Source organism: Triticum urartu, chromosome 7A, assembly GCF_056163025.1.
Source record: "Triticum urartu cultivar PI428250 chromosome 7A, HENAU_Tu73, whole genome shotgun sequence".
NCBI lineage: Eukaryota > Viridiplantae > Streptophyta > Magnoliopsida > Poales > Poaceae > Triticum > Triticum urartu.
In genome coordinates this window covers 116,690,307-116,716,322 of record NC_141879.1, presented here as the reverse complement: position 1 = coordinate 116,716,322, position 26,016 = coordinate 116,690,307, and the positions used below count along the sequence as shown (strand labels likewise).

At 44.9% G+C, this 26,016-nt stretch overlaps 1 protein-coding gene across 2 annotated transcripts; it reads left to right on the top strand.

Annotated features, from left to right (window-relative positions):
- Positions 1–14,644: 14,644 nt before the first annotated feature.
- Positions 14,645–19,622, top strand: LOC125527659 (putative E3 ubiquitin-protein ligase XBOS35). Of its 2 annotated transcripts, none has more exons than XM_087535201.1 (11): positions 14,645–15,150; positions 16,186–16,387; positions 16,504–16,563; positions 16,966–17,037; positions 17,154–17,329; positions 17,438–17,598; positions 17,781–17,839; positions 17,915–17,961; positions 18,364–18,504; positions 18,881–18,975; positions 19,058–19,622. In XM_087535201.1, the coding sequence occupies exons 2-11, from the start codon at positions 16,193–16,195 to the stop codon at positions 19,495–19,497; spliced, it is 1,446 nt and encodes a 481-aa protein (XP_087391327.1). In that variant the 5' UTR covers positions 14,645–15,150; positions 16,186–16,192; the 3' UTR covers positions 19,498–19,622. The 2 variants fall into 2 exon arrangements, with proteins under 2 accessions (XP_087391327.1, XP_048548134.2); XM_048692177.2 differs by having other exon boundaries at positions 14,646–15,150; positions 16,182–16,387.
- Positions 19,623–26,016: the final 6,394 nt, after the last annotated feature.

Sequence of the window (26,016 nt, the reverse complement as noted above, 5' to 3'; positions counted from 1 at the left end):
TAGTTGGCAAGCAACTTCATGGAGACACGATGATGGAGATCATGATGATGGAGATCATGGTGTCAAGCCGGTGACAAGATGATCATGGAGCCCCAAGATGGAGATCAAAGGAGCTATGTGATATTGGCCATATCATGTCACGTTTATTATTTGATTGCATGTGATGTTTATCATGTTTTGCATCTTGTTTACTTAGAACGACGGTAGTAAATAAGATGATCCCTCATAATAATTTCAAGAAGTGTTCCCCCTAACTGTGCACCGTTGCGACAGTTCGCTGTTTCAAAACACCACGTGATGATCGGGTGTTTTATTCAGACGTTCACATACAACGAGTGTAAGACAGATTTACACATGCAAACACTTAGGTTGACTTGACGAGCCTAGCATGTACAGACATGGCCTCGGAACACAGAAGACCGAAAGGTCGAGCATGAGTCGTATAGAAGATACGATCAACATGAAGATGTTCACCGATGTTGACTAGTCTGTCTCACGTGATGATCGGACACGGCCTAGTTAACTCGGATCATGTAATACTTAGATGACTAGAGGGATGTCTAATCTAAGTGGGAGTTCATTAATAATTTGATTAGATGAACTTAATTATCATGAACTTAGTCTAAAAATATTTTTACAATATGTCTTGTAGATCAAATGGCCCACGTAGTCCTCAACTTCAACGCATTCCTAGAGAAAACCAAGCTGAAAGACGATGGCAGCAACTATACGGACTGGGTCCGGAACCTGAGGATCATCCTCATAGCTGCCAAGAAAGATTATGTCCTACAAGCACCGCTAGGTGAAGCTCCCGTCCCACAGAACCAAGACGTTATGAACGCTTGGCAGACACGTGTTGACGACTACTCCCTCGTTCAGTGCGGCATGCTTTACAGCTTAGAGCCGGGGCTCCAAAAGCGTTTTGAGAGACATGGAGCATATGAGATGTTCGAAGAGCTGAAAATGGTTTTTCAAGCTCATGCCCGGATCGAGAGATATGAAGTCTCCGATAAGTTCTTCAGCTGTAAGATGGAGGAAAATAGTTCTGTCAGTGAGCACATACTCACTATGTCTGGGTTACATAACCGCTTGTCTCAGCTGGGAGTTAATCTCCCGGATGATGTGGTCATTGACAAAATCCTCCAGTCGCTTCCACCAAGCTACAAGAGCTTTGTGATGAACTTCAACATGCAGGGGATGCAAAAGACCATTCCTGAGTTGTTCTCAATGCTGAAATCAGCGGAGGTAGAAGTCAAGAAGGAACATCAAGTGTTGATGGTCAATAAAACCACTAAGTTCAAGAAAGGCAAGGGTAAAAAGAACTTCAAGAAGGACGGCAAGGAGGTTGCCGCGCCCGGCAAGCAAGCTGCCGGGAAGAAGCCAAAGAATGGACCCAAGCCCGAGACTGAGTGCTTTTATTGCAAGGGAAGCGGTCACTGGAAGCGGAACTGCCCTAAATACTTAGCAGACAAGAAGGCCGGCAAAACAAAAGGTATATGTGATATACATGTAATTGATGTGTACCTTACTAGTACTCGTAGTAGCTCCTGGGTATTTGATACCGGTGCGGTTGCTCACATTTGTAACTCAAAGCAGGGGCTGCGAATAAGCGGAAACTGGCAAAGGACGAGGTGACGATGCGCGTCGGGAATGGTTCCAAGGTCAATGTGATTGCCGTCGGCATGCTACCTCTATATCTACCTTCAGGATTAGTTTTAAACCTTAATAATTGTTATTTAGTGCCAGCTTTGAGCATGAACATTGTATCGGGATCTTGTTTAATTCGAGATGGCTACTCATTTAAATCCGAGAATAATGGTTGTTCTATTTATATGAGAGATATGTTTTATGGTCATGCTCCGCTGGTGAATGGTTTATTCTTAATGAATCTCGAGCGTAATGCTACACATATTCATAGTGTGAGTACCAAAAGATGTAAGGTTGATAATGATAGTCCCACATACTTGTGGCACTGCCGCCTTGGTCACATAGGTGTCAAACGCATGAAGAAGCTCCATGCAGATGGACTTTTAGAGTCTCTTGATTATGAATCATTTGACACGTGCGAACCATGCCTCATGGGTAAGATGACCAAGACTCCGTTCTCAGGAACAATGGAGCGAGCAACCAACTTATTGGAAATCATACATACTGATGTGTGCGGTCCAATGAGTGTTGAGGCTCGCGGTGGCTATCGTTATGTTCTCACCCTCACTGATGATTTGAGTAGATATGGGTATATCTACTTAATGAAACACAAGTCCGAAACCTTTGAAAAGTTCAAGGAATTTTAGAGTGAGGATGAAAATCAACGTGACAGGAAAATCAAGTTTCTACGATCAGATCGTGGAGGAGAATACTTGAGTCACGAATTTGGCACACACTTAAGAAAATGTGGAATAGTTTCACAACTCACGCATCCTGGAACACCTCAGCATAACGGTGTGTCCGAACGTCGTAATCGCACTCTATTAGATATGGTGCGATCTATGATGTCTCTTACCGATTTACCACTATCTTTTTGGGGCTATGCTTTAGAGACTGCCGCATTCACTTTAAATAGGGCTCCGTCGAAATCCGTTGAGACGACACCGTATGAATTATGGTTTGGGAAGAAACCTAAGCTGTCGTTTCTAAAAGTTTGGGGATGCGATGCTTATGTCAAGAAACTTCAACCTGAAAAGCTCGAACCCAAGTCGGAAAAATGCGTCTTCATAGGATACCCAAAAGAAACTATTGGGTACACCTTCTACCTCAGATCCGAAGGCAAGATCTTTGTTGCCAAGAATGGGTCCTTTCTAGAGAAAGAGTTTCTCTCGAAAGAAGTAAGTGGCAGGAAAGTAGAGCTTGATGAAGTATTACCTCTTGAACCGGAAAATGGCGCAACTCAAGAAAATGTTCCTGAGGTGCCTGCACCGACTAGAGAGGAAGTTAATGATAATGATCAAGATACTTCTGATCAAGCTCCTACTGAAATTCGAAGGTCCACAAGGACATGTTCCGCACCAGAGTGGTACGGCAACCCTGTCTTGGAAATCATGTTGTTAGACAACGGTGAACCTTCGAACTATGAAGAAGCGATGGCGGGCCCGGATTCCGACAAATGGCTAGAAGCCATGAAATCCGAGATAGGATCCATGTATGAAAATGAAGTATGGACTTTGACTGACTTGCCCGTTGAACGGCGAGCCATAGAAAATAAATGGATCTTTAAGAAGAAGACAGACGCGGATGGTAATGTGACCATCTATAAAGCTCGACTTGTCGCTAAGGGTTATCAACAAGTTCAAGGGGTTGACTACGATGAGACTTTCTCACCGGTAGCGAAGCTAAAGTCCGTCTGAATCATGTTAGCAATTGCCGCATTCTACGATTATGAGATATGGCAAATGGACGTCAAAACGGCATTCCTTAATGGTTTCCTTAAGGAAGAATTGTATATGATGCAGCCGGAAGGTTTTGTCGATCCTAAGAATGCTGACAAGGTGTGCAAGCTCCAACGCTCGATTTATGGGCTGGTGCAAGCATCTCGGAGTTGGAACATTCGCTTTGATGAGATGATCAAAGCGTTTGGGTTTACGCAGACTTATGGAGAAGCCTGCGTTTACAAGAAAGTGAGTGGGAGCTCTGTAGCATTTCTCATATTATATGTAGATGACATATTATAGATGGGAAATGATATAGAACTCTTGGACAGCATCAAGGCCTACTTGAATAAGAGTTTTTCAATGAAGGACCTTGGAGAAGCTGCTTATATATTAGGCATCAAAATCTATAGAGATAGATCGAGACGCCTCATAGGTCTTTCACAAAGCACATACCTTGATAAGATATTGAAGAAGTTCAATATGGATCAATCTAAGAAGGGGTTCTTGCCTGTGTTACAAGGTATGAAATTGAGCTCAGCTCAATGTCCGACCACGGCAGAAGATATAGAAGAGATGAGCGTCATCCCCTATGCATCAGCCATAGGTTCTATTATGTATGCCATGCTGTGTACCAGACCTGATGTAAACCTTGCCGTAAGTTTGGTAGGAAGGTACCAAAGTAATCCCGGCAAGGAACACTGGACAGCGGCCAAGAATATCCTGAAGTACCTGAAAAGGACTAAGGAAATGTTTCTCGTTTATGGAGGTGACGAAGAGCTCGTCGTAAAGGGTTACGTCGACGCTAGCTTCGACACAGATCTGGATGACTCAAAGTCACAAACCGGATACGTGTATATTTTGAATGGTGGGGCAGTAAGCTGGTGCAGTTGCAAGCAAAGCGTCGTGGCGGGATCTACATGTGAAGCGGAGTACATGGCAGCCTCGGAGGCAGCACATGAAGCAATATGGGTGAAGGAGTTCATCACCGACCTAGGAGTCATACCCAATGCGTCGGGGCCGATCAAGCTCTTCTGTGACAACACTGGAGCTATCGCTCTTGCCAAGGAGCCCAGGTTTCACAAGAAGACAAGGCACATCAAGCATCGCTTCAACTCCATTCGTGAAAATGTTCAAGATGGAGACATAAAGATTTGTAAAGTACATACGGACCTGAATGTAGCGGATCCGTTGACTAAACCTCTCCCTAGAGCAAAACATGATCAACACCAGAATTCCATGGGTGTTCGATTCATCACAATGTAACTAGATTATTGACTCTAGTGCAAGTGGGAGACTTTTGGAAATATGCCCTAGAGGCAATAATAAAAGCATTATTATTATATTTCCTTGTTCATGATAATTGTCTTTATTCATGCTATAATTGTATTATCCGGAAATCGTAATACATGTGTGAATAACAGACACCAACATGTCCCTAGTAAGCCTCTAGTTGACTAGCTTGTTGATCAACAGATAGTCATGGTTTCCTGACTATGGACATTGGATGTCATTGATAACGAGATCACATCATTAGGAGAATGATGTGATGGACAAGACCCAATCCTAAACATAGCACAAGATCGTATAGTTCGTTTGCTAGAGTTTTTCCAATGTCAAGTATCTTTTCCTTAGACCATGAGATCGTGTAACTCCCGGATACCGTAGGAGTGCTTTGGGTATACCAAACGTCACAACGTAACTGGGTGACTATAAAGGTAGACTACGGGTATCTCCAAAAGTGTCTGTTGGGTTGACATGGATCAAGACTGGGATTTGTCACTCCGTATGACGGAGAGGTATCACTGGGCCCACTCGGTAATGCATCATCATAATGAGCTCAAAGTGACCAAGTGTCTGGTCACGGGATCATGCATTACGGTACGAGTAAAGTGACTTGCCGGTAACGAGATTGAACGAGGTATTGGGATACCGACGATCGAATCTCGGGCAAGTGACATATCGATTGACAAAGGGAATTGCATACGGGGTTGATTGAATCCTCGACATCGTGGTTCATCCGATGAGATCATCGTGGAGCATGTGGGAGCCAACATGGGTATCCAGATCCTGCTGTTGGTTATTGACCGGAGAGTCGTCTCGGTCATGTCTGCTTGTCTCCCGAACCCGTAGGGTCTACACACTTAAGGTTCGGTGACGCTAGGGTTGTGAAGATATGTATATGCAGTAACCCGAATGTTGTTCGGAGTCCCGGATGAGATCCCGGACGTCACGAGGAGTTCCGGAATGGTCCGGAGGTAAAGAATTATATATAGGAAGTGCTGTTTCGGCCATCGGGACAAGTTTCGGGGTCACCGGTATTGTACCGGGACCACCCGAAGGGTCCCGGGGGTCCACCGGGTGGGGCCACCCATCCCGGGGGGCCCCATGGGCTGAAGTGGGGGGGAACCCAGCCCAAAGTGGGCTGGGGCGCCACTCCCCTAGGGCCCATGCGGCTAGGGTTGAGGGGAAACCCTAAAGGGGGCGCCCCCTTGCTTGGGGGGCAAGCCCCCCAGCCTTGGCCGCCGCCCCCCCCCCCCCTAGTAGATTCCATCTACTAGGGCCGGCGCCCCCCCTAGCACCCCTATATATAGTGGGGGAGAGGAGGGACTTCAGACACCAGCCCCTGGCGCCTCCCTCTCTCCCCGTTACGTCTCTCTCTCGTAGTATAGGCGAAGCCCTGCTACTGTGACGCCCTGCATCCACCACCACGCCGTCGTGCTGCTGGATCTTCATCAACCTCTCCTTCCCCCTTGCTGGATCAAGAAGGAGGAGACGTCTCCCGTCCCGTACGTGTGTTGAACGCGGAGGTGCCGTCCGTTCGGCGCTTGGTCATCGGTGATTTGGATCACGTCGTGTTCGACTACATCATCACCGTTCTTTGAACGCTTCCGCACGCGATCTACAAAGGTATGTAGATGCATCCGATGACTCATTGCTAGTTGAACTCCTAGATGGATCTTGGTGAAACGAGTAGGAAAATTTTTGTTTTCTGCAACGTTCCCCAACACAAGTCTGAGACCTTTGAAAAGTTCAAGGAATTTCAGAGTGAGGTTGAGAATCAACGTGACAGGAAAATCAAGTTCTTGCGATCAGATCGTGGGGGAGAATACTTGAGTCACGAATTTGGCACACACTTAAGAAAATGTGGAATAGTTTCACAACTCATGCCGCCTGGAACACCTCAGCGTAATGGTGTGTCCGAACGTCGTAATCGCACTCTATTGGATATGGTGCGATCTATGATGTCTCTTACCGATTTACCGCTGTCATTTTGGGGCTATGCTTTAGAGACTGCCGCATTCACTTTAAATAGGGCTCTGTCGAAACCCGTTGAGACGACACCGTATGAATTATGGTTTGGGAAGAAACTTAAGCTGTCGTTTCTAAAAGTTTGGGGATGCGATGCTTATGTCAAGAAACTTCAACCTGAAAAGCTCGAACCCAAATCGGAAAAATGCGTCTTCATAGGATACCCTAAAGAAACTATTGGGTATACCTTCTACCTCAGATCCGAAGGCAAGATCTTTGTTGCCAAGAATGGGTCCTTTCTAGAGAAAGAGTTTCTCTCGAAAGAAATAAGTGGGAGGAAAGTAGAACTTGATGAAGTATTACCTCTTCAACCGGTTAGTGGCGCATCTCAAGAAAATGTTCCTGAGGTGCCTGCACCGACAAGAGAGGAAGTTGATGATGATGATCATGAAACTTCAGATCAAGTTGCTACTGAACTTCGTAGGTCCACAAGGACACGTTCCGCACCAGAGTGGTACGGCAACCCTGTCTTGGAAATCATGTTGTTAAATAACGGTGAACCTTCGAACTATGAAGAAGCGATGGCGGGCCCGGATTCCGACAAATGGCTGGAAGCCATGAAATCTGAGATAGGATCCATGTATGAAAATGAAGTATGGACTTTGACTGACTTGCCCAATGATCGGAGAGCCATAGAAAATAAATGGATCTTTAAGAAGAAGACAGACGCGGATGGTAACGTAACCATCTATAAAGCTCGGCTTGTCGCTAAGGGTTATCGACAAGTTCAAGGGGTTGACTACGATGAGACTTTCTCACCCGTAGCGAAGCTAAAGTCCGTCCGAATCATGTTAGCAATTGCCGCATTCTATGATTATGAGATATGGCAAATGGACGTCAAAACGGCATTCCTTAATGGTTTCCTTAAGGAAGAATTGTATATGATGCAGCCGGAAGGTTTTGTCGATCCTAAGAATGCTGACAAGGTGTGCAAGCTCCAACGCTCGATTTATGGGCTGGTGCAAGCATCTCGGAGTTGGAACATTCGTTTTGATGAGATGATCAAAGCGTTTGGGTTTACGTAGACTTATGGAGAAGCCCGCATTTACAAGAAAGTGAGTGGAAGCTCTGTAGCATTTCTCATATTGTATGTGGATGCCATACTGTTGATGGGAAATGATATAGAATTCTTGGAAAGCATAAAGGCCTACTTGAACAAGTGTTTTTCAATGAAGGATCTTGGAGAAGCTGCTTATATATTAGGCATCAAGATCTATAGAGATAGATCGAGACGCCTCATTGGTCTTTCATAGAGTACGTACCTTGACAAGATATTGAAGAAGTTCAAAATGGATCAGTCAAAGAAGGGATTCTTGCCTGTATTGCAAGGTACGAGATTGAGCACGGCTCAATGCCCGACCATGGCAGAAGATAGAGAAAAGATGAGTGTCGTCCCCTATGCCTCGGCCATAGGGTCTATCATGTATGCTATGCTGTGTACCAGACCTGATGTAAACCTTGCCGTAAGTTTGGTAGGAAGGTACCAAAGTAATCCCGGCATGGAACACTGGACAGCGGTCAAGAATATCCTGAAGTAGCTGAAAAGGACTAAGGATATGTTTCTCGTTTATGGAGGTGACGAAGAGTTCGTCGTAAAGGGTTACGTCGATGCTAGCTTCGACACAGATCTGGATGACTCTAAGTCACAAACCGGATACGTGTATATTTTGAATGGTGGGGCAGTAAGCTGGTGCAGTTGCAAGCAGAGCGTTGTGGCGGGATCTACATGTGAAGCGGAGTACATGGCAGCCTCGGAGGCAGCACAAGAAGCAGTCTGGGTGAAGGAGTTCATTACCGACCTAGGAGTCATACCCAATGCGTCGGGCCCGATGACTCTCTTCTGTGACAACACTGGAGCTATTGCCCTTGCCAAGGAGCCCAGGTTTCACAGGAAGACCAGGCATATCAAGTGTCGCTTCAACTCCATTCGTGAAAGTGTTCAAAATGGAGACATAGAGATTTGTAAAGTACATACGGACCTGAATGTAGCAGATCCGTTGACTAAACCTCTCCCTAGAGCAAAACATGATCAACACCAGAACTGCATGGGTGTTCGATTCATCACAATGTAACTAGAATATTGACTCTAGTGCAAGTGGGAGACTGTTGGAAATATGCCCTAGAGGCAATAATAAAATGGTCATTATTATATTTCTTTGTTCATGATAATTGTCTATTGTTCATGCTATAATTGTGTTATCCGGAAATCGTAATACATGTGTGAATACATAGACCACAACATGTCCCTAGTGAGCCTCTAGTTGACTGGCTCGTTGATCAAAACATAGTCATGGTTTCCTGACTATGGACATTGGATGTCATTGATAACGGGATCACATCATTAGGAGAATGATGTGATGGACAAGACCCAATCCTAAGCATTGCTCAAAGATCGTGTAGTTCGTTTGCTGTAGCTTTTCTGAATGTCAAGTATCATTTCCTTAGACCATGAGATTGTGCAACTCCCGGATACCGTAGGAGTGCTCTGGGTGTGCGAAACGTCACAACATAACTGGGTGACTATAAAGGTACACTACAGGTATCTCCGAAAGTGTCTGTTGGGTTGACACGAATCGAGACTGGGATTTGTCACTCCGTATGACGGAGAGGTATCTCTGGGCCCACTCGGTAATGCATCATCATAATGAGCTCAATGTGACCAAGTGATTGATCACGGGATCATGCATTACGGCACGAGTAAAGTGACTTACCGGTAACGAGATTGAACGAGGTATTGGGATACCGACGATCGAGTCTCGGGCAAGTAACGTACCGATTGACAAAGGGAATTGTATACGGATTGATTGAATCCTCGACATCGTGGTTCATCCGATGAGATCATCGAGGAGCATGTGGGAGCCAACATGGGTATCCAGATCCCGCTGTTGGTTATTGACCGGAGAGTCGTCTCGGTCATGTCTGCATGTCTCCCGAACCCGTAGGGTCTACACACTTAAGGTTCGGTGACGCTAGGGTTGTAGAGATATTAGTATGTAGTAACCCGAAAGTTGTTCGGAGTCCCGGATGAGATACCGGACATCACGAGGAGTTCCAGAATGGTCCGGAGGTAAAGATTTATATATAGGAAGTCCAGTTTCGGCCATCGGGAAAGTTTCAGGGGTCGCCGGTATTGTACCGGGACCACCGGAAGGGCCCCGGGGGTCCACCGGGTGGGGCCACCCATCCCGGAGGGCCCCATGGGCTGAAGTGGGAGGGGAACCAGCCCCTGGTGGGATGGTGCGCCCCCCCTTGGGCCTCCCATGCGCCTAGGGTTGGGAAACCCTAGGGGTGGGGGCGCCCCCCACTTGGCTTGGGAGTGAAGCCACCGCTTGGCCGCCGCCCCCCTTGGAGATCCATCTCCTAGGGCCGGCGCCCCCCAAGGCCCCTATATAAATAGGGGGAGGGAGGGCAGCCGCGCCCTTGCTCTTGGCGCCTCCCTCTCCCTCTGTAACACCTCTCCTCCCCGCTTGCGCTTGGCGAAGCCCTGCCGGGATCCTGCTGCATCCACCACCACGCCGTCGTGCTGCTGGATCTTCATCAACCTCTCCTTCCCCCTTGCTGGATCAAGAAGGAGGAGACGTCTTCCCAACCGTACGTGTGTTGAACGCGAAGGTGCTGTCCGTTCGGCACTTGGTCATCGGTGATTTGGATCATGACGAGTACGACTCCATCAACCCCGTTCTCTTGAACGCTTCCACGCGCAATCTACAAGGGTATGTAGATGCACTCCTCTCTCCCTTGTTGCTAGATGACTCCATAGATTGATCTTGGTGATGCGTAGAAAATTTTAAAATTCTGCTACGTTCCCCAACAGTGTGTAGGGTAGATTTCACCAATACTTGCCGCAACATCAATTTCGCCATTATGTCGTTATTGATGAACAAATGAAGCTGGTTTCTTAGGCAGCAACACTCATAGTTGTGATTCTTACATGGTCATGTTGGCCTACAATAGAGAAGTTCGTCGGAGTGATAAACATGTGATCCATTTTGGTCCACTATTAACCTGCGAAAGGGAGAGGATGACAAATCTGGACTACATCTATAACAAGAATGGCATAGAGGTTGTGAACATGCTTTGAATGCAAATAACACCTTTTCCAAGCTTGTGAAGACATTTATGAGCAGGGAGCTTCTAGAAGATAGCATTTACGCCTATATGGAAGACCAAATTTCCATGTTCCTTCGTGGTGTAGGTTATAATCAGAGGTTCAGGGTTATTCACGACACATTCAAGAGATCCAGTGAGAACATTTTCCATGTATTTCAAGCAAGTCTTCTATGCTATTGGGGACCTTAGATGAGAGATGATCAGGTCACCAAATGGGCAAACTCCTACCAAGATTCGCACGAGCCCTGGATGGTATCTTTATTTCAAGGTGAGCACTACTCGTACTTCATGCCATGACGTGCTTCTATTGTTCTGATAGAGTTATAACCATATGTGTTCATTCCATCACAAGATTTTATTGGCACAATAGATGATACTCATGTGACTACTAGAGTGCCGAGGTCAATATGCATGATTTTCAGTTTTTACTCTATTTATTATAAGCATTGCATAATTTGCAGGTCATTTTAGTTTTTATTAGTTCCCTTTGTTTTGTTGTCTACATGTGTTTTGGAGTAGCCATGGGCCAAGTACGATGAAAAGGCCAAAGATGGGTTCAATACAAAGGACTTTCAGGCACCAGGCTTAGGCATTTGGAGTGTCAAAAACGACATTTTATTCAAAGTGCTCAAAATGAAGGTCTAATACCACAAGTGCATCTACATCGTTCATGCGATTCCAACAAGCTCAAGAATGTCAAAATCAGAGTTCGTATGAAGTTGTGACCAAATTACCAAAGGGTCCAGAGACAAAGACGACGCATGGTACGACCGCGCTGGGTCGTACCACACCCAAAAAAGCCCAAAATCTCCCAAATCATACGCGATTCTTAGTGGATTTTGTCCCCGTTTGTTCCTACTGTTTCCTTGGCCACAAGGGAGGTATTGGGATTGGATTTAGCTCATCTAGGGCCCTTGGATCAAACTGGAGGGTCAACATCCACGGAGGAGACCCGAGGAGACCGGCTATATAATCTCCATCAATCCTGGCTGCTGGCCATCATCATCATCATACATTGTCACCTACAACCATCTCCATTCCTGGTCCAAAACTACCTCCATGGAAGAAGGGACAAGAAAATAAGAAGGAGTAGGAGGCTCCGCCACCGCGCCGCACCAGCCTTTGGGTTGGTGCCATCTCCATCACCGTCATTGCCACCGGTGTCGTCTCCATTACCACCATCTCCACTAGCCCCGCCATACTCCTCTTCTTCACCGACATGGTGTCGGCTTGTATCATCCTTCTCCTCTATGTTATCATTTTACATTTTTGAGTAGTTGTATTAATTCTTGATGATTTGGATGAACCCTTGCATGCATGACTAGAACTTAATACCTATGAGCGATCTGACCATCTTCTTTATATGTCTTGTGTTGATTTTCTCATGGTGTTATGAATAGGCCTCACTCAACATTAGCAACTTGTGGGTTTGAGGGAATTATTATTGGTGTCACGATGGGCTCTTGGAGGTTTGTAGTTATGGTGCTTATCTCCCTCCTTCCCCGATCATTGCAACATGGAGTAACAGAGAACCCTAAAGCCTTATGTCGTGTTATGGGGAAAACCTTAATCATTGTTGCAAAAACTAGAGTGGGGAAACAACGATGGTGGCACGCATGATATGTGACTACAACATGTAGAGGGCATTTGAAGTTACGGTTGAGAGGGCATTTGGAACCCTGAGGAATATTTTTAAGATCCTTGATCAGAAATCATTCCACCCTTTCCTCGCCCAAGTTAGGCTTGTTCTTGCATGTTGCATTCTCCATAACTGGATCCTAGAATGTGTTTGTGATGAGCTTGTGCCAGAGGAGGAAGATGTGACGGTTGCTGATGTTGATGACTTCGGCCATGGTGTGGAGGCACATGACAATTAAGCTTGGAAGAGAAAAGGGTTGGAATGGGCTGAGGCAATGTGGGCAAACAAAGGTAACCCAAGGATCTGAAGAAGAAGAAAATAACAACAGAGGTAGAAGCAGCAAAAGAAGAAGACGAGGATGGACTTCCCCCTAGTTTGTCATCAATAAACTTCCCCTATTGCCATATGATTGTTAATTTGTACTGCAATTTGTTAGCAATTAGGATGGACTACCATTTGACTGCAAGCTAGGACTCAAATGATTTTTTTTCTCGTACTGCATATGTAGTGTAATGTGTGGTAAGATCACCACTAGTGAGAAGGGGTCACCACAACATAGGTCGTGCACAACCAAAAGTCATGTTCATAGAAATGAAGTACCTCTTATTTTAGTTGGCCATGTTTCATAGAAATGAAGTAGCTGCTATTTTAGTTGGTGTGTGCGAGGTCTAGTCATTATTTATTTTTCAAAAACTTGAATTGGCGTGGTCGCAGGGCTGAGGATGTAACTGTAGTAGGGATGTCCTCATCACCTAAACACATGGAGAGGATCCCCAACCCCAATTGCGCTAGCATTGCTCAACAAGGGCTCCGTCGAGCTCTCCCATACCGCCACACCAATGTGACCCTCCACGCGGCCAATGGCACCGCCTCAAGGAAGTAGCCATGTTCCTCATTCCCCCCCCTGAACAAATGTCAGTCGACGCTCTCATGCTTAAGTTTGCCTCGAGCTCCTGCACCCGATGACCCTGCATTAGGTGAGGATTGCGTGCCCACCTCTTGTTTGCTCCCGTCCTCGCTATCCGAGAGACCTACCAGTGCCCAAAAGGGCATCCCCAACGTCCGTTCCCTCTATAGACGGATGGGAGCAGATAGTGGTGGCGGTGACCTCTCCCTTGAGGTGTCATCCATGTCGCTTCTCGCTCATCCTCATCCGTACGAGCAACCTTTCAAACTTCATCGGTGGGGTGGTCTTCACTACCACCAGTAACCTGTTTAATGCATAAGATCACATCAAATGAGGTTGATAAACGCTTTTTCGTATATGTGCTAAGTATAAAATTATAATAAAATAAGGTAATCTTTGTGGGCATTTGTTATGTTGTTGTCCTAACTGACTGTTTTTTTGTCACACGATAAGCTGATTTGGGGGAGAGTGGTAGATAGGAGGGTTTCTCGTGCTGCCACCGCCACCATCTGAGAAATTTAGGTCCCCTCGCCTCCGGCCGCCATCTTGGTTCTGAGAGCTGGGGGGACCTCGGATCTTCAAAACCTCTATATTCTTCGTCAATGTCTAGTGGTCATCATAGTGAGAATAATTTTTCTCTCGTTCTTTTGGCGGTGCCATGAGGTTAGAGAGTTTTCTGTCCTCGCAGATCCGATTTATTCGGATCTGATGAGTTTATGTTGTTGTTTGAGCTTTTTTGGTTGGTCTGGTTCTTTGTGGAGGTGAAATCTTTCATCGACACCATGGCGAAGATATAGTGATTCGGCGGCCTACACTTCTAGGGGATCATCCCTGGCCCAAGTACGTTCATCGATCGAGGCTTCCCATCTTTTTGGATGAGCGACTCAAGGTGCTTTCAAAAACCATTATTGGTAATGTTTGTGCGGGTGAAAGAGTGACAACATCGTTGCTCCAGTCCAATTGCAGCATATTTACCGAAGTCTTTGGAGTATTTCTTCGAGCAGAGGTTGATACCGCAAAGAAGGTGTTTTCAAGAAATTTCATTGTAATTCTTAGTCATAGGAGTTATTTTGTATTTTCTTGAATCTTAGGTCCAATTCATTGTATTTGTAATGGTTACGAGTAAGAATAACGTTACAGGTGCTATTTTTTTTTACATTGGATTTGATACCTGGACATCATGATTTACTTTATATGTAAAGCAAGACGAGATGCACTTTCAGGATATCCACACACTTCTTCTCTGTCGAACCAAGGCCGCTTCCTCACCCTAGCTCCATGTCACTGTCCTGCAAATAGCAGAAAACGAAAGGAAGAAAGCGTCAGTGCAGGTTCCCGACATCACCAAGGAACATCTGTCACAGCCACAGGAGCAATCCCACGCCTCCGCGCCGGCAGCTAGCCGGAAAAATCACAATAATAATTCGCGAGAGCCAATTCAACCCCGTTCCATGTGGCACACCCTCCAGCTCCTCGTGCTCTCCACTGCAGGCCCCCCTCCCCATCCTTGTCCTGTCTCCCACCTCCCTTGTTCCTCCGTTCTTCCCAGCCCCAAGCCATTTGCAGTTACTTCCTGATCCCGCGGCGCCGGCGGTGGTGGTGGCTTCCATCTGCCGGCTTCCGTCTTGTCCCTGAGTTGCATCTCTCGATGTGTTGGTGGTGACGGCAAGGTGGAGGAGGAGCTTCTTCTTCCCGGCCGGGTGCCCGCCGCCTGAAGATCCCCTTTCCAGGGGCGGTCGGTGAGGGGAGATGCGCTGGGCTGATCCCCATTACTCGCGCATCCATTTCTTGTAGCCGAAAGATCTGGTCTTCCGGAGGTATGTGTGCAATGTTTCCGTATATTTTGTGAATCCCTGATCCGGTGTCGTAGTCGCGGAATTGTTCCGGGCCTGTCATTTCTTTTTGTTGTATACAAAATGTCAAAATGATGCAATGCGCTCCAGTTCTTATCCCCCTCTCTGTTCTTTCTCTTCTTCCTCGCGCGCAAAAGTCAATCCGTGAGCTCAATGCCGATGCGGGTGGTTATCCTCCTTGGAGCAATGAACCCGTTGTCCCTGAGAAGGACAGGGGACAGCGACCCGTTCCTCCTAGTACTGTTTGCGCCATTATTACTGTGTCTGCCAACAACTCGAATATTAATTACTACGAAACTAACAATAATTGTAGTAAGATAGAGGGCGTTTTACCCACCGTTTCTTGGTTCAATTGTGGATATTGTCTTGTGTAAAGATGGCGCCCTTGGTTTTATTCCAGCTCTTTTGAGTGTTGAGTCAATTTGCGGTAGGTTCCTACAGGAAGATGCTGTTTGTACTCTTTAATCCATGTGGTGTGCCCAGTTGGTCAGAGTAGTACTACCGTGTTGGATCATCTGAGGCTACTTTCTTGCAGAGAGATGCCACCTCGGTTTAGGTTTCCTGCTTATTGTGTCAATTTGAGGTGTTTCTTTCAGAAAGTGAGCCAACATTGCTGCCATTTATGCCCATTGTCTTCTTATAGGGGTGACCTAGTGATCCAGTTACTAACTTATTGAGCCCCTTAATGTGGATCCTTCACTAGATTAGTGTACAAATGCCTGGGGTTATGCTATGCCATTTTGGTGCTTCTCGAAGTGGACAGGTGGCTTAGTTTCCCCTTTTCCTGAATCAGTTCCCTGTAGAGTGTCCATGTGGTTGAATTCCCCTACCATATCAATTTGGGGGCAATTTACTCTACACACAGGCCAGCTTTCCATTCTTGGTACACTCATACGCTTGGCTTCAGAATTGTATGACCTCATAGCGTGCTCAAGTGATTAAACTCAATATATGGCGAGTCCTTACTAAGTGGTACTAAGATTGTGCATTGATAGGTAGAAGCACCATGGGACTCCTAGGTATGATGGGTGACTCATTCGGCTGCTCAGCTACCGGTGAGCGGCTTGTCTCTGCCGCGAGGGATGGAGACATCCAGGAGGCTAGGGCCCTATTGGAGCTTAACCCCCGGCTTGCACGATACTCGACATTCGGTATCCGGAACACACCCCTCCATTACTCGGCGGCAAAGGGCCACCACGAGGTGATTCACTCCACACATCTCTTTCGTTACCAGTTTACAATTATTTTTAGCTACTTTTGTTAGTTAATGTATGTGTGTTCGTTATCAATTGATAAGTAATTTCATCTTCCTGGTAGATTGTTTCCCTGCTAATAGAATCTGGCGTTGATATCAACCTTAGGAACTGCAGAGGACAGGTGAGCTCTTTTTTTTTATCTCCCACCTTGTTCATCATTGGTATCCAATTCTTGATGATCCATAATATGTGTTATTACTTTTGAATATTTATAGAGAATACTTCTTACTCAGAAATGGATTCGACCATCTAGTTGCAATCTTACAAGTATATGCATTTCCCATATATCTGAGGTCGCCCAGGTCTTAGAAAATGATATATCAGTTGTTTCAAGTAGATGGAAGTAAGCTGTGGAATGTTACTGTCTTAGTTGACTTCTAGATAAAAAAAGATATCCTATTGGAACATTCTTGAAGGGGTGATTTGATGCCACCTCATTATGTTCTTTCTATCTCTGTTCTATTGTGAACGAGAATATTTCTTTGTTCTGGTACCAATTCTAAACGCAACAATTGCCGTGCAGACTGCTCTGATGCAAGCTTGTCTATATGGTCATTGGAAAGTTGTACAGATCCTAGTTCTTTTTAAAGCTAATGTAAGTGAATATCAATCTTGTGTATCTTTTTGTGATCGCCAAAAAAAAAACTTGTTTTTGTGTTAAACTGGGCTGTAATTTGTACTGATGCAAGTGATATGTATTTTTAATCTTAGATTCACAAAAAAGATTGTTTTAGTGGTGCAACAGCAATTCATTTTGCCGCCCTGAAAGGTCATACCCGGTGCATCCGGCTTATTGCGGCTGATTACGTGCCTAGTTTGCCGGATTTTTGGAGCATCATGCGCGGAACAGCCACGGATGAAACAAATAAGGAAGCTTTTGATGCAGCGTATGTCAAATTCTGACGTTCATCTATGTTGGCATCTTTTTTTTTATTGTTTATGTTGGCATCTTCCGATAACTAGTAAATAAATATCCATTTTCCTTTGCTTCCCAGAAATCTCCAGAAACTAGTTAATGCAAAGTCAGATGGAGGTGTCACCCCTCTTCACTTGGCAGCTCTTCACGGGCATGCTGAGAGCTTGCAATTGCTGTTAGACCTTGGAGCCTCTGTCTCTGAGGTCACAGTCAACGATGGTTCAACTATTGATCTCATAGGTAAAAACTGAACAGGGTAAAAAACATAAAACTGTACACAGAATGTTAAATGTTTAACTAAATTCAAGTAGTTATTGTTTACGGAATTTGACCGTTACTTCTCACATCAAATGTGCAGAACAAGGGGAAATATTCTGAACTTCTTTACATGGTCATATATTAACAATTCCCTAAAATTGCAGGTTCAGGAAGCACGGCCCTTCACTATGCAGCTTGCGGAGGAAGTGCTGTATGCTGCCAAGTATGCATTGAATTCTCCCTTCTATAAATTATCAAGTAATTGTCCAATTCCCGTTTACTGATTGCCGTAAAACAGCTTCTCATTGCAGCAGGAGCACACATGGGAGCTGAAAATGCTAACAGGTATGCCTAGGGAATTCCATGTTTCTATTCTAGAAGTATTTGTTTGTACACTTCACAATGATTGAAAATCTGAGAAAAGGTTGTTACTTTACAATTGCCACATTCTGATATATTTACTGATGTCACTTGGATATATTTCACGCTTCTTTTTGGGCTGTATTATCAGAATTTCTAAGGTAACTATGGTAAATGCTAATTAGCTGTGACTAGTGTCTGCCCAAATAAATCCATTTTCCTTCGCTGAATTCAAATGCTAAAACCAGTTGGCTGCATTTTGTGCTTATGTCCATTGTGATGTCATATGCCGGCCTGGATTTATAGCTGGCATTCGACTTATGCCTATGCCTCGTTAGAAAACAATTTCCGTGTGGTTCACTGTTTTCCAATGCTGTTTCCTTGAAGGTTGAGTCCTTTGATGGTGGCTCGTTCATGGCACAAAACCGGTGCTGAAGGCGTCCTAAGCAAACAGCCAGAAGGGAGACTACTAATTCTTCCATCACCATATCTATCTCTTCCACTGATGAGCATTGTCAAAATCGCTCGGTGAGTTCAAATACCAGACAGAGTATGTGCATACTGTTATCATTTCGTCACGTCTTAAATTCCTAGTTCATCAAACCTATAATGTTTTGAAATAGAATTGAAATTTGTCCAAAATATCAAGCATCTGTACTTGTGCACAAAGCCGCAATCATTTACTTAATTGAATAGGGGACGTAAGTAAGGTCACCATGTCTCGGAACGTAGATGCCTATTGAAGGATAATCCGCACCTTAACAGACGCAGATTATTGAGAATGAGAAAACTTGGACTTTGTCTCGCTGGGCTTCCAGATTTTTCCCGAGGCACATTTCCAGTTAACACGGAACAGAGAAACAATTCCCCATTTACTAATCGACTCATATTTGATCGTTCACAGGGAATGCGGATGGAGAAAAACCTCGGCATCATCTAGTAGTTGCCATGATCCATGTGTGATATGTTTGGAGATGGAATGCACGGTCGCTGCAGAAGGTATACTAACAGACTAATCCTCATGCTGAATAGTTCTACCTTATCCTATCCATTCATACGATTTTACTATGTTTTGAAATAGGTTGTGGCCATGAGTTCTGCACCAAATGTGCGCTCTATCTGTGCTCCACCACCAGCAGCTCGACGTGTACCCGTGGGGTGCCCGGTTCCATATCTTGCCCTCTGTGCAGGCACACAATAGTCTCCTTCGTGAAGCTCACAGGCACTACGTTCCTGAAGGAGCTTCCGTGGACTAGCTCATCGTTGGCTCTATGTGCCGCAGGCGCAAGCACTGGCTCGTTGCATCGCCCAGCGGACATCCGTCGCGTACGCTCCTCCTCGGTTCACCTGGGGTGCTCCTCTTTTAGATCCACCGGCTCCGGTAGATTGTCGTCGATCAAGTTGAATTGCGGCAGGCTTGATGAGACGCTGCCCTGCCTCGTCAGCTGTATCAGGCCGGATGTGCGGCGATCATCTTCGTACAGGGAAAGAGTCGGTAGTAGATATACAGAGTTTTCATAATGCTCTACTCCTTTTTGTTGGCGTTGTGTGCCTCCCTTTCGTTTTGTGAGCTGTAGGGAGTTTGGTGATTCAAACTTGTGCAGCATCTGTTCATGTCTATCTGTTTATTTGCTTGTTTGTTTGTATGATTTATTTCTCAGTTTCTTCTAAGTTTTTTTTTGATAATTCAGTTTCTTCTTCTAAGTGAGAACACACAAAGGACTTGTGTATCATTTCATTGATAGGTGGAGAGAACACACGCATACTCATGGGGATGCAAAGGGGGTCATGTGGATGTAGGAGCCACAAGTGACGACCCTATGGAAGCAAAACAGAAAATTTTATACAAGATTGTGTGCCTTCTGGTTCGAAGCCTGGCCTTCGAACATAAAATCATAGCTAACAAAACTTGTTCTTCTTATATTTATCTCCTTCAATATTGTGATATGCGGACCTCATAATCCATTTTTGATGTCATCCACGATCGGTTTGCAATCGCAAGCAATCACCAAATGACTCAAAGACAAATCAGCAGCTAGTGCCAAGGCCTCATGGCATGCTATGGCTTCAAGACTTGCTGGATTATTCACTCCGGGTAGAACGATCGCTGAAGATCCGAGGTAATTACCTTGTTCATCTCTGCATGCTGCCGCAGCTGCACCCACGTGACCATCATGAGACAGTCCACCATCTAAATAAATCTTCACGCGGCCATTCAGAGGAGGCTTCCAAGCATTTGACATGTTGATCACATGAGTGCGCCTCCTTGGCATGGCGGTACTGCGATCCTTCTTAGGCCATCCAACTCACTGATGAATCTTTCTACGAAGAGGTGAGTCGACATCGGACTTTGGTCAATGGCCTCGTGTCTTGCTTTTCTTCCTGCAATCCACACTGCCAAAAGGGTCACAAACATCTTCATGAAGTCTGCATGTGATAACGATTCCATCATGTTAAAGAGCCAAAGCTTCGCATTGGGTTCGTGTGACTGAACAATGTGATCAGTCAATTGTTCGTCGCCAACGCCCAAACACACCTCGCAGTCGTGCCGTCTATCAAACAATGCCACCAAGAATCAGCACCACCACAAATTTGGCAAATATCCATGTCACACGTCTTCCTATGGTGACGCACATCCTCCGATGGAAGTGAGTGTTTTGCCAACCTCCAAAGGAAGGTTCTGATCTTACCGGGGACCTGGTGTTCCATAAAGATTTCTAACTCTTCTCTTCTACCGCGCCATTAGAAGCAGCTCCTTCCTGCAATTTCTTATACTGCCCAACATGCGGTACGCCGATCTAACGGTAAACTCCCCTTTCTTTTCTATAGGAACGGAGTATGTTTACTAGAGGAAGGGGGGGGGGGGTGAATGGGAGATTTAAAATTTCTTTCGGAAACTTCGAACTTCTCATAACCCAGTAGCGGAACGAAAGTAAAACAGTGAAGAGAGTGCGAAGAACAATTAACGAATGAGAACTGAGGCAGGCAATGAGAATCAATCACATAGTCGAAACATAATTCACAGCAGAGAAGCATAAGTAAATTGAGTGAAGAGATGACCGATGATGGTCGATGGAAACAGAGGATTTGGTAGACCAGTTCGCCCTTCTACAAAAGGACTATGTCTGGTTGGAGGGACTTGTGATTGAACACAGAAGATAAATTTCTTCGCCCTATTCTCCTCGACTTTTGATTCGTCAATCAGTGTCGATCACTCGTGGTAGATGATTGAAGCAATCTCCGAACCTTTACAGACTTTGTCTTCATGAACCATAATTACTCTTGGTCACTTAAAGGCTTGGCACTTAATCGTCTAGAGAGTTGGCAGCTCTCAAGAGTAATAGGTGGAGCGTACTGGACTTGGATTCTAGTGATGCTAAACCACTATCTAATTTTTTTGGCTATGTTTTTTCTCTCTCGGTGGGTTTCAAACTTAAATCACTGGGGAGAGAGGGATGCTCATGCAATCTTCTCAGAATCATATAGAGCAGCCAACGGTGACATGTTGGATAGGGTGGGGTATTTATAGCAGAGGTCCTCCCGGGGCAAAGACCATATTGGACATGACCACTCAGCCAATGTCCAACGGACACGTATCTAATGGTCGTTTTTTTAGCACAACGGTAACATTACTTGCGGAGCACGTAATGCTAACTCCTCGATCCGAATCAAAACCTCACAGTGAAGAAGAACTACATCTCTTGCCGGAAAGTATTTATTCGGAACACAAAGAGCTTTCTCTCAACTCACACATGATTTGGGTTTAGCATCCGAGAACTGTAAGCTTCGAACACTATACCCTTCTTAATAGTACGGTGGTCCTATGACTCAAGAAAAAGAAAGAAGAACAATGAAACAAATGCTACATCTTCTCTTTGTCTTCAAACTTCTCGCTGTAGTCAATTTCTTTGGACAATCACCAAACCAATTGCTTTGCGTCAACAATTTTGGGGAATCACTTTCGTCAGACATAATCTTTGGTGATAATCTCTGCTGCCTCGCAGGAGATTATCTTCGAAGTTTGTTCCAAACTCCACATGACTTCAGGGACTTGTCACTCTGTTTGCACTAGCAAACACATTAGTCCCACACTATTTATGACAACAATCTCCAAAAGACAAGGAGGCCAATCATTGCACCAACATTTTCAAATTGTCATGCCCATAAATCTACCATTGGAGTTGTGCAAAGGGGAATGTTCTCTATCGCCTAAGCATGGAGGGGAGAACATGTTGCCGTAACTTATCATCTCTCCACACAGAAGTGCGGTCAATCAGGTCACTAACAAAGATATGAGGATCACTAGCCAGGCAAACAACTGGTCTAATCGATGCGTCTCTCGGGATCCCATTTTCCGCCCATACCCTCGTAGTTGTGCCGTCACCGATGCTCCTAATGAGGCCATGTGAGAGTACATCTCTACCCTCCAAGATAGACCTCCCACACTTGAGATGGGTGAGACCCTAGTTCAGCATTGAGAATGTCAATGTTTGAATATTAGACTGCCTTGAGCAACCAGGCACAAAGAGATTCAAGCATGGCGAGAAGGCACCATGATTGCCGAGCCAACAAAGCTAAGTTGAAGAGATCGAGGTCCCTAAACTCCAAGCCGCCACACTTCTTTAGTTGAGTCATAGATCTCCAAGAAACCCAATGTGGTCTTCGCCGCCCCTCTCTGCTTCCCTAAAAGAAATTACGGATAAGCTTGTTCAATTTTTCAAATAGACCCCTTGGCAACTTAATGCGTGACATCGAGAAAACTGGAATGGCATGCGCTACCAATTTAATTAGAATTTCTTTGGCCGATGTTGAGATCGTGTTCTCAATCCATCCATTCACCTTTGACCATCATATGTCTGTTAGGTACTTAAAAATCACCCATCTTAGAGGAACCAATGCTAGATGGCATACCCAAATATTTCTCATTCAAAGTCTCTAGTGTGGACGTTGAGCACCCCTTCCACTTCCGTCTGACGTTACCTATTGTTCATTTGCTAAAATAAGTTGAAGACTTGTTGGTAACTTGGTATTGATCTTTGCCCTGAAGCTTGGCAATAGGAGTCCAGTAGGTTTGACACTTCCATCACCCCTGAACTATTTGCCTTGAAGAATTGCAGGCTATCGTCAACAACTAACAAGTGGTTAACTCGTGGTGCTGAAGGAGCCACTTGAATCCCACTCAACTACAATGACTGATCTCTTTTGAGGAGGCCAAAAAGGCCCTCAGCTGCTAACAGGAAAAGGTAGGGTGATATTGGGTCTTCCATGCCGAATACCTCTCGAAGGTTTGAAATCATAAAGTTTTTTTCCATTGAAAAGAACTGAGTATGAGACAGATTTTACCATGCTCATGACAACTGAAACCCATCTCTGAGAAAAACCAAGCTTGAGCATCACAACCTGGACGTATGTCCACTCCACTCTATCATATGCCTCCGTGTCCAATTTCAGAGTGTAGTGATGGTGCTTGAGAGCTTTATTTCATTTCATAAAATACAGGCACTCATAAGCAACTACGATGTCATCAGCCACCCCCCCCCCCCCCCCCCCCCCCGCGCGGGTGGATATCAACCAACCATGCACCCAGCCGAACATGGTGCCGCTACATGGGCCGACCCAATTTATGGTTTCTTCTATACAAGCTTTTCGTTGGTTTTGGCACTTTTTTTGGTTTCACCATTTCCTTCTATTTCCCATTCCATTTTGCGAAATCACGAAAATATTTTCACGAGCAATTTCTGAAAATCGTGAACATTTTTACATTGGTGAGCATTTTCGAATATTGTTTTATGTAAATTTTGAAAATACTGTTCAAATTCGTGTTTTTGTATTTGTTAACAAGTTTATGAAATCGTTAATATTTTCAATATTCATGAACATTAAAAAAATTGGGAACATTTTTTGAATTCATGATTTTTTAACTCGTTAACATCTTTTCAATTTTGTGAAGATTTTTCAAATATGTGAACTTTTTTAATTCATGTTTTTTCAAATTTTGCAAACATATTTGAATGCCCAAATATTTATTGAAATTGCTAACAAATTTTGAATTTCATGAACATTTTATGAGTTCATGAAATTTTTTCTAATTTTGAGAATATTTTGTAATTCATGAATATTTTTGTAATTCCATGAACAATTTTTTGAATTTCACAAACATTTTCTGAATTCCAGAAGATTTTTCAAATTCAGTTTTTTGAAATCATGAACGTTTTTCTCAGTCATGTTTTTTTGAATTCACGAACAATTTTTGTATTTGTAAATATTTTTCAAATCCAAATTTGATATAAAAACTAAAAATAAAGGGAAAATGAAAAAGGGAAAAAATAATAAAAGGTAGAAAAAAATGAAAAAGGATGGGCACCCGCACCCCCGCTTAGGGTCGGCCCAAACCACCGGGTGGTGCGTGTTTGGTGGTCGTGCGCCGCCCTACGTGAGAAATATGAGCACCTAGCAAGTCCCAAGGACGATAAATCACCCTTACGGATTCAAAGTGTGCAGGCCTTTCGCTCCTAGGAGAGGGCTTGTGTTACCTGAACTAGATGACCCGAGAAACGAAGGTGTGCTCTCCCTAAAAGACGCATGCATCACGATGACACCAGATCGTTCAAGCTGTCAGGATAGCGAGTGCATTGAAGCGTGGTGGGTGACGTAGTAGAGGATTGAGCCCACCAGTCCAGGAAACCAATGACATAGATCGGCATGCCGTGGGAATCAAGCAACACCCGACAAGCACTTCATGCGAGACATGGCGGGAGAAAGGGTGGCCCACCATGAGATGGTGCATGCTCCCTGGTAGTTGGTCGCAAATGATGCATGGGGTGTTACAAGGCATGCCACACAGGTCGCAAAGGACGCCGTAAAATTGATTTTGCCGAGAGTCCAAAAACATGCAGAAAACATCAGCTGAGACTAGAAACTGAGTTAATATGTTAGTCCAGAGAAATAATAGAAATTGTTGCCAAAATGATATAAATATAGCCTGAAACAATAAAAATATTATAAAGACATTTGATGAGTGCTCTCTTTCAAGTGATCGTCAACCAAATCTGCCGAAATACCACATGCCATCACACGTAATGCCGCAGTCACCTTTTAGATAGTGATATGCCCAAGATCTTCAACGCAATTTCTCCTCTGCTCAAAAGAATTGATCATGCTGCTTCACACTGTTGGCAGTGTGATGGAACAAGAGGCAAGAGCACTAGAGACCCACAAACTTGTGTTTGATGTGATGGTTTAGTCAATAAACTTGCAAAAGGCGATCAAACTAGTCCACAAACTTGCAAACCATGGGATGGTTTAGTGCACAGTCAATCAGAGGCGGACAATTGGCGCCCAGCTAGCTGCTTCATGGCACACCTGGTCGGACAGACATTTTTGTGGAAAACCCCTCAAGGTTTCAGGAAATCACGCCCGTAGTCCTTGTCTGGCCCTCCCTTGGTTATTTAATATTGCGGCCCTCCACCTGGTCGGGAAATCCATTACTTTGTCGTTCCTCTGTTGTGGGAGCCACGGGGAGTGGCGATGGCGCTCGTTCCCCTGATGTCAGCGACGGTGGCGACGTCGCCAGCCGTCGCAGCGGCCATGGAGCCGCCAGAGTCCGTCGGATTTGTCCGCGAACCAGGCGCATTTCCTTCGGATTACGGTAAGGCCCGCAAAACCCACCTCTCCTGCACCTCTGCTTCCCGTCAACTTTTTTGGCACTCGTCGGGGTTGGCCGCCTGGGGTTGATCACTAGGGTTACTCGTCGTTTTGAGGTGTTCAGATAGATTTCAAGCTTGCTGTGGAATGTATGGAGAGGTTTGGTTCGGTTGCTAGGGTTTATGTTGTTGGAGCTATAAAGTTGATGATTTTTTGGGCTAGGAAAGACGATTACTTGCTCACAAATAAGTTGTGGTATTAGGCATGTACTCCTACTAGTGGTTATAATGTTGAAGTTGATTCTGGAGGCCTCTTGATTCCGTATATTATGCCATAAAGTTGGGGTTTTGGGCATAAAGTTGTGGTGTTGGGGTAGGACATATGAAAATGTATGGT

Excerpts from the sequence above, each read along its gene's own strand:
- LOC125527659 (XM_087535201.1), top strand. The coding sequence starts at position 16,193 with ATGGGACTCCTAGGTATGATGGGTGACTCATTCGGCTGCTCAGCTACC. Across the intron at positions 16,388-16,503 it reads CGGCAAAGGGCCACCACGAG|ATTGTTTCCCTGCTAATAGA; the intron begins GTGATTCACTCC and ends TCTTCCTGGTAG. Across the intron at positions 18,505-18,880 it reads AGCATTGTCAAAATCGCTCG|GGAATGCGGATGGAGAAAAA; the intron begins GTGAGTTCAAAT and ends GATCGTTCACAG.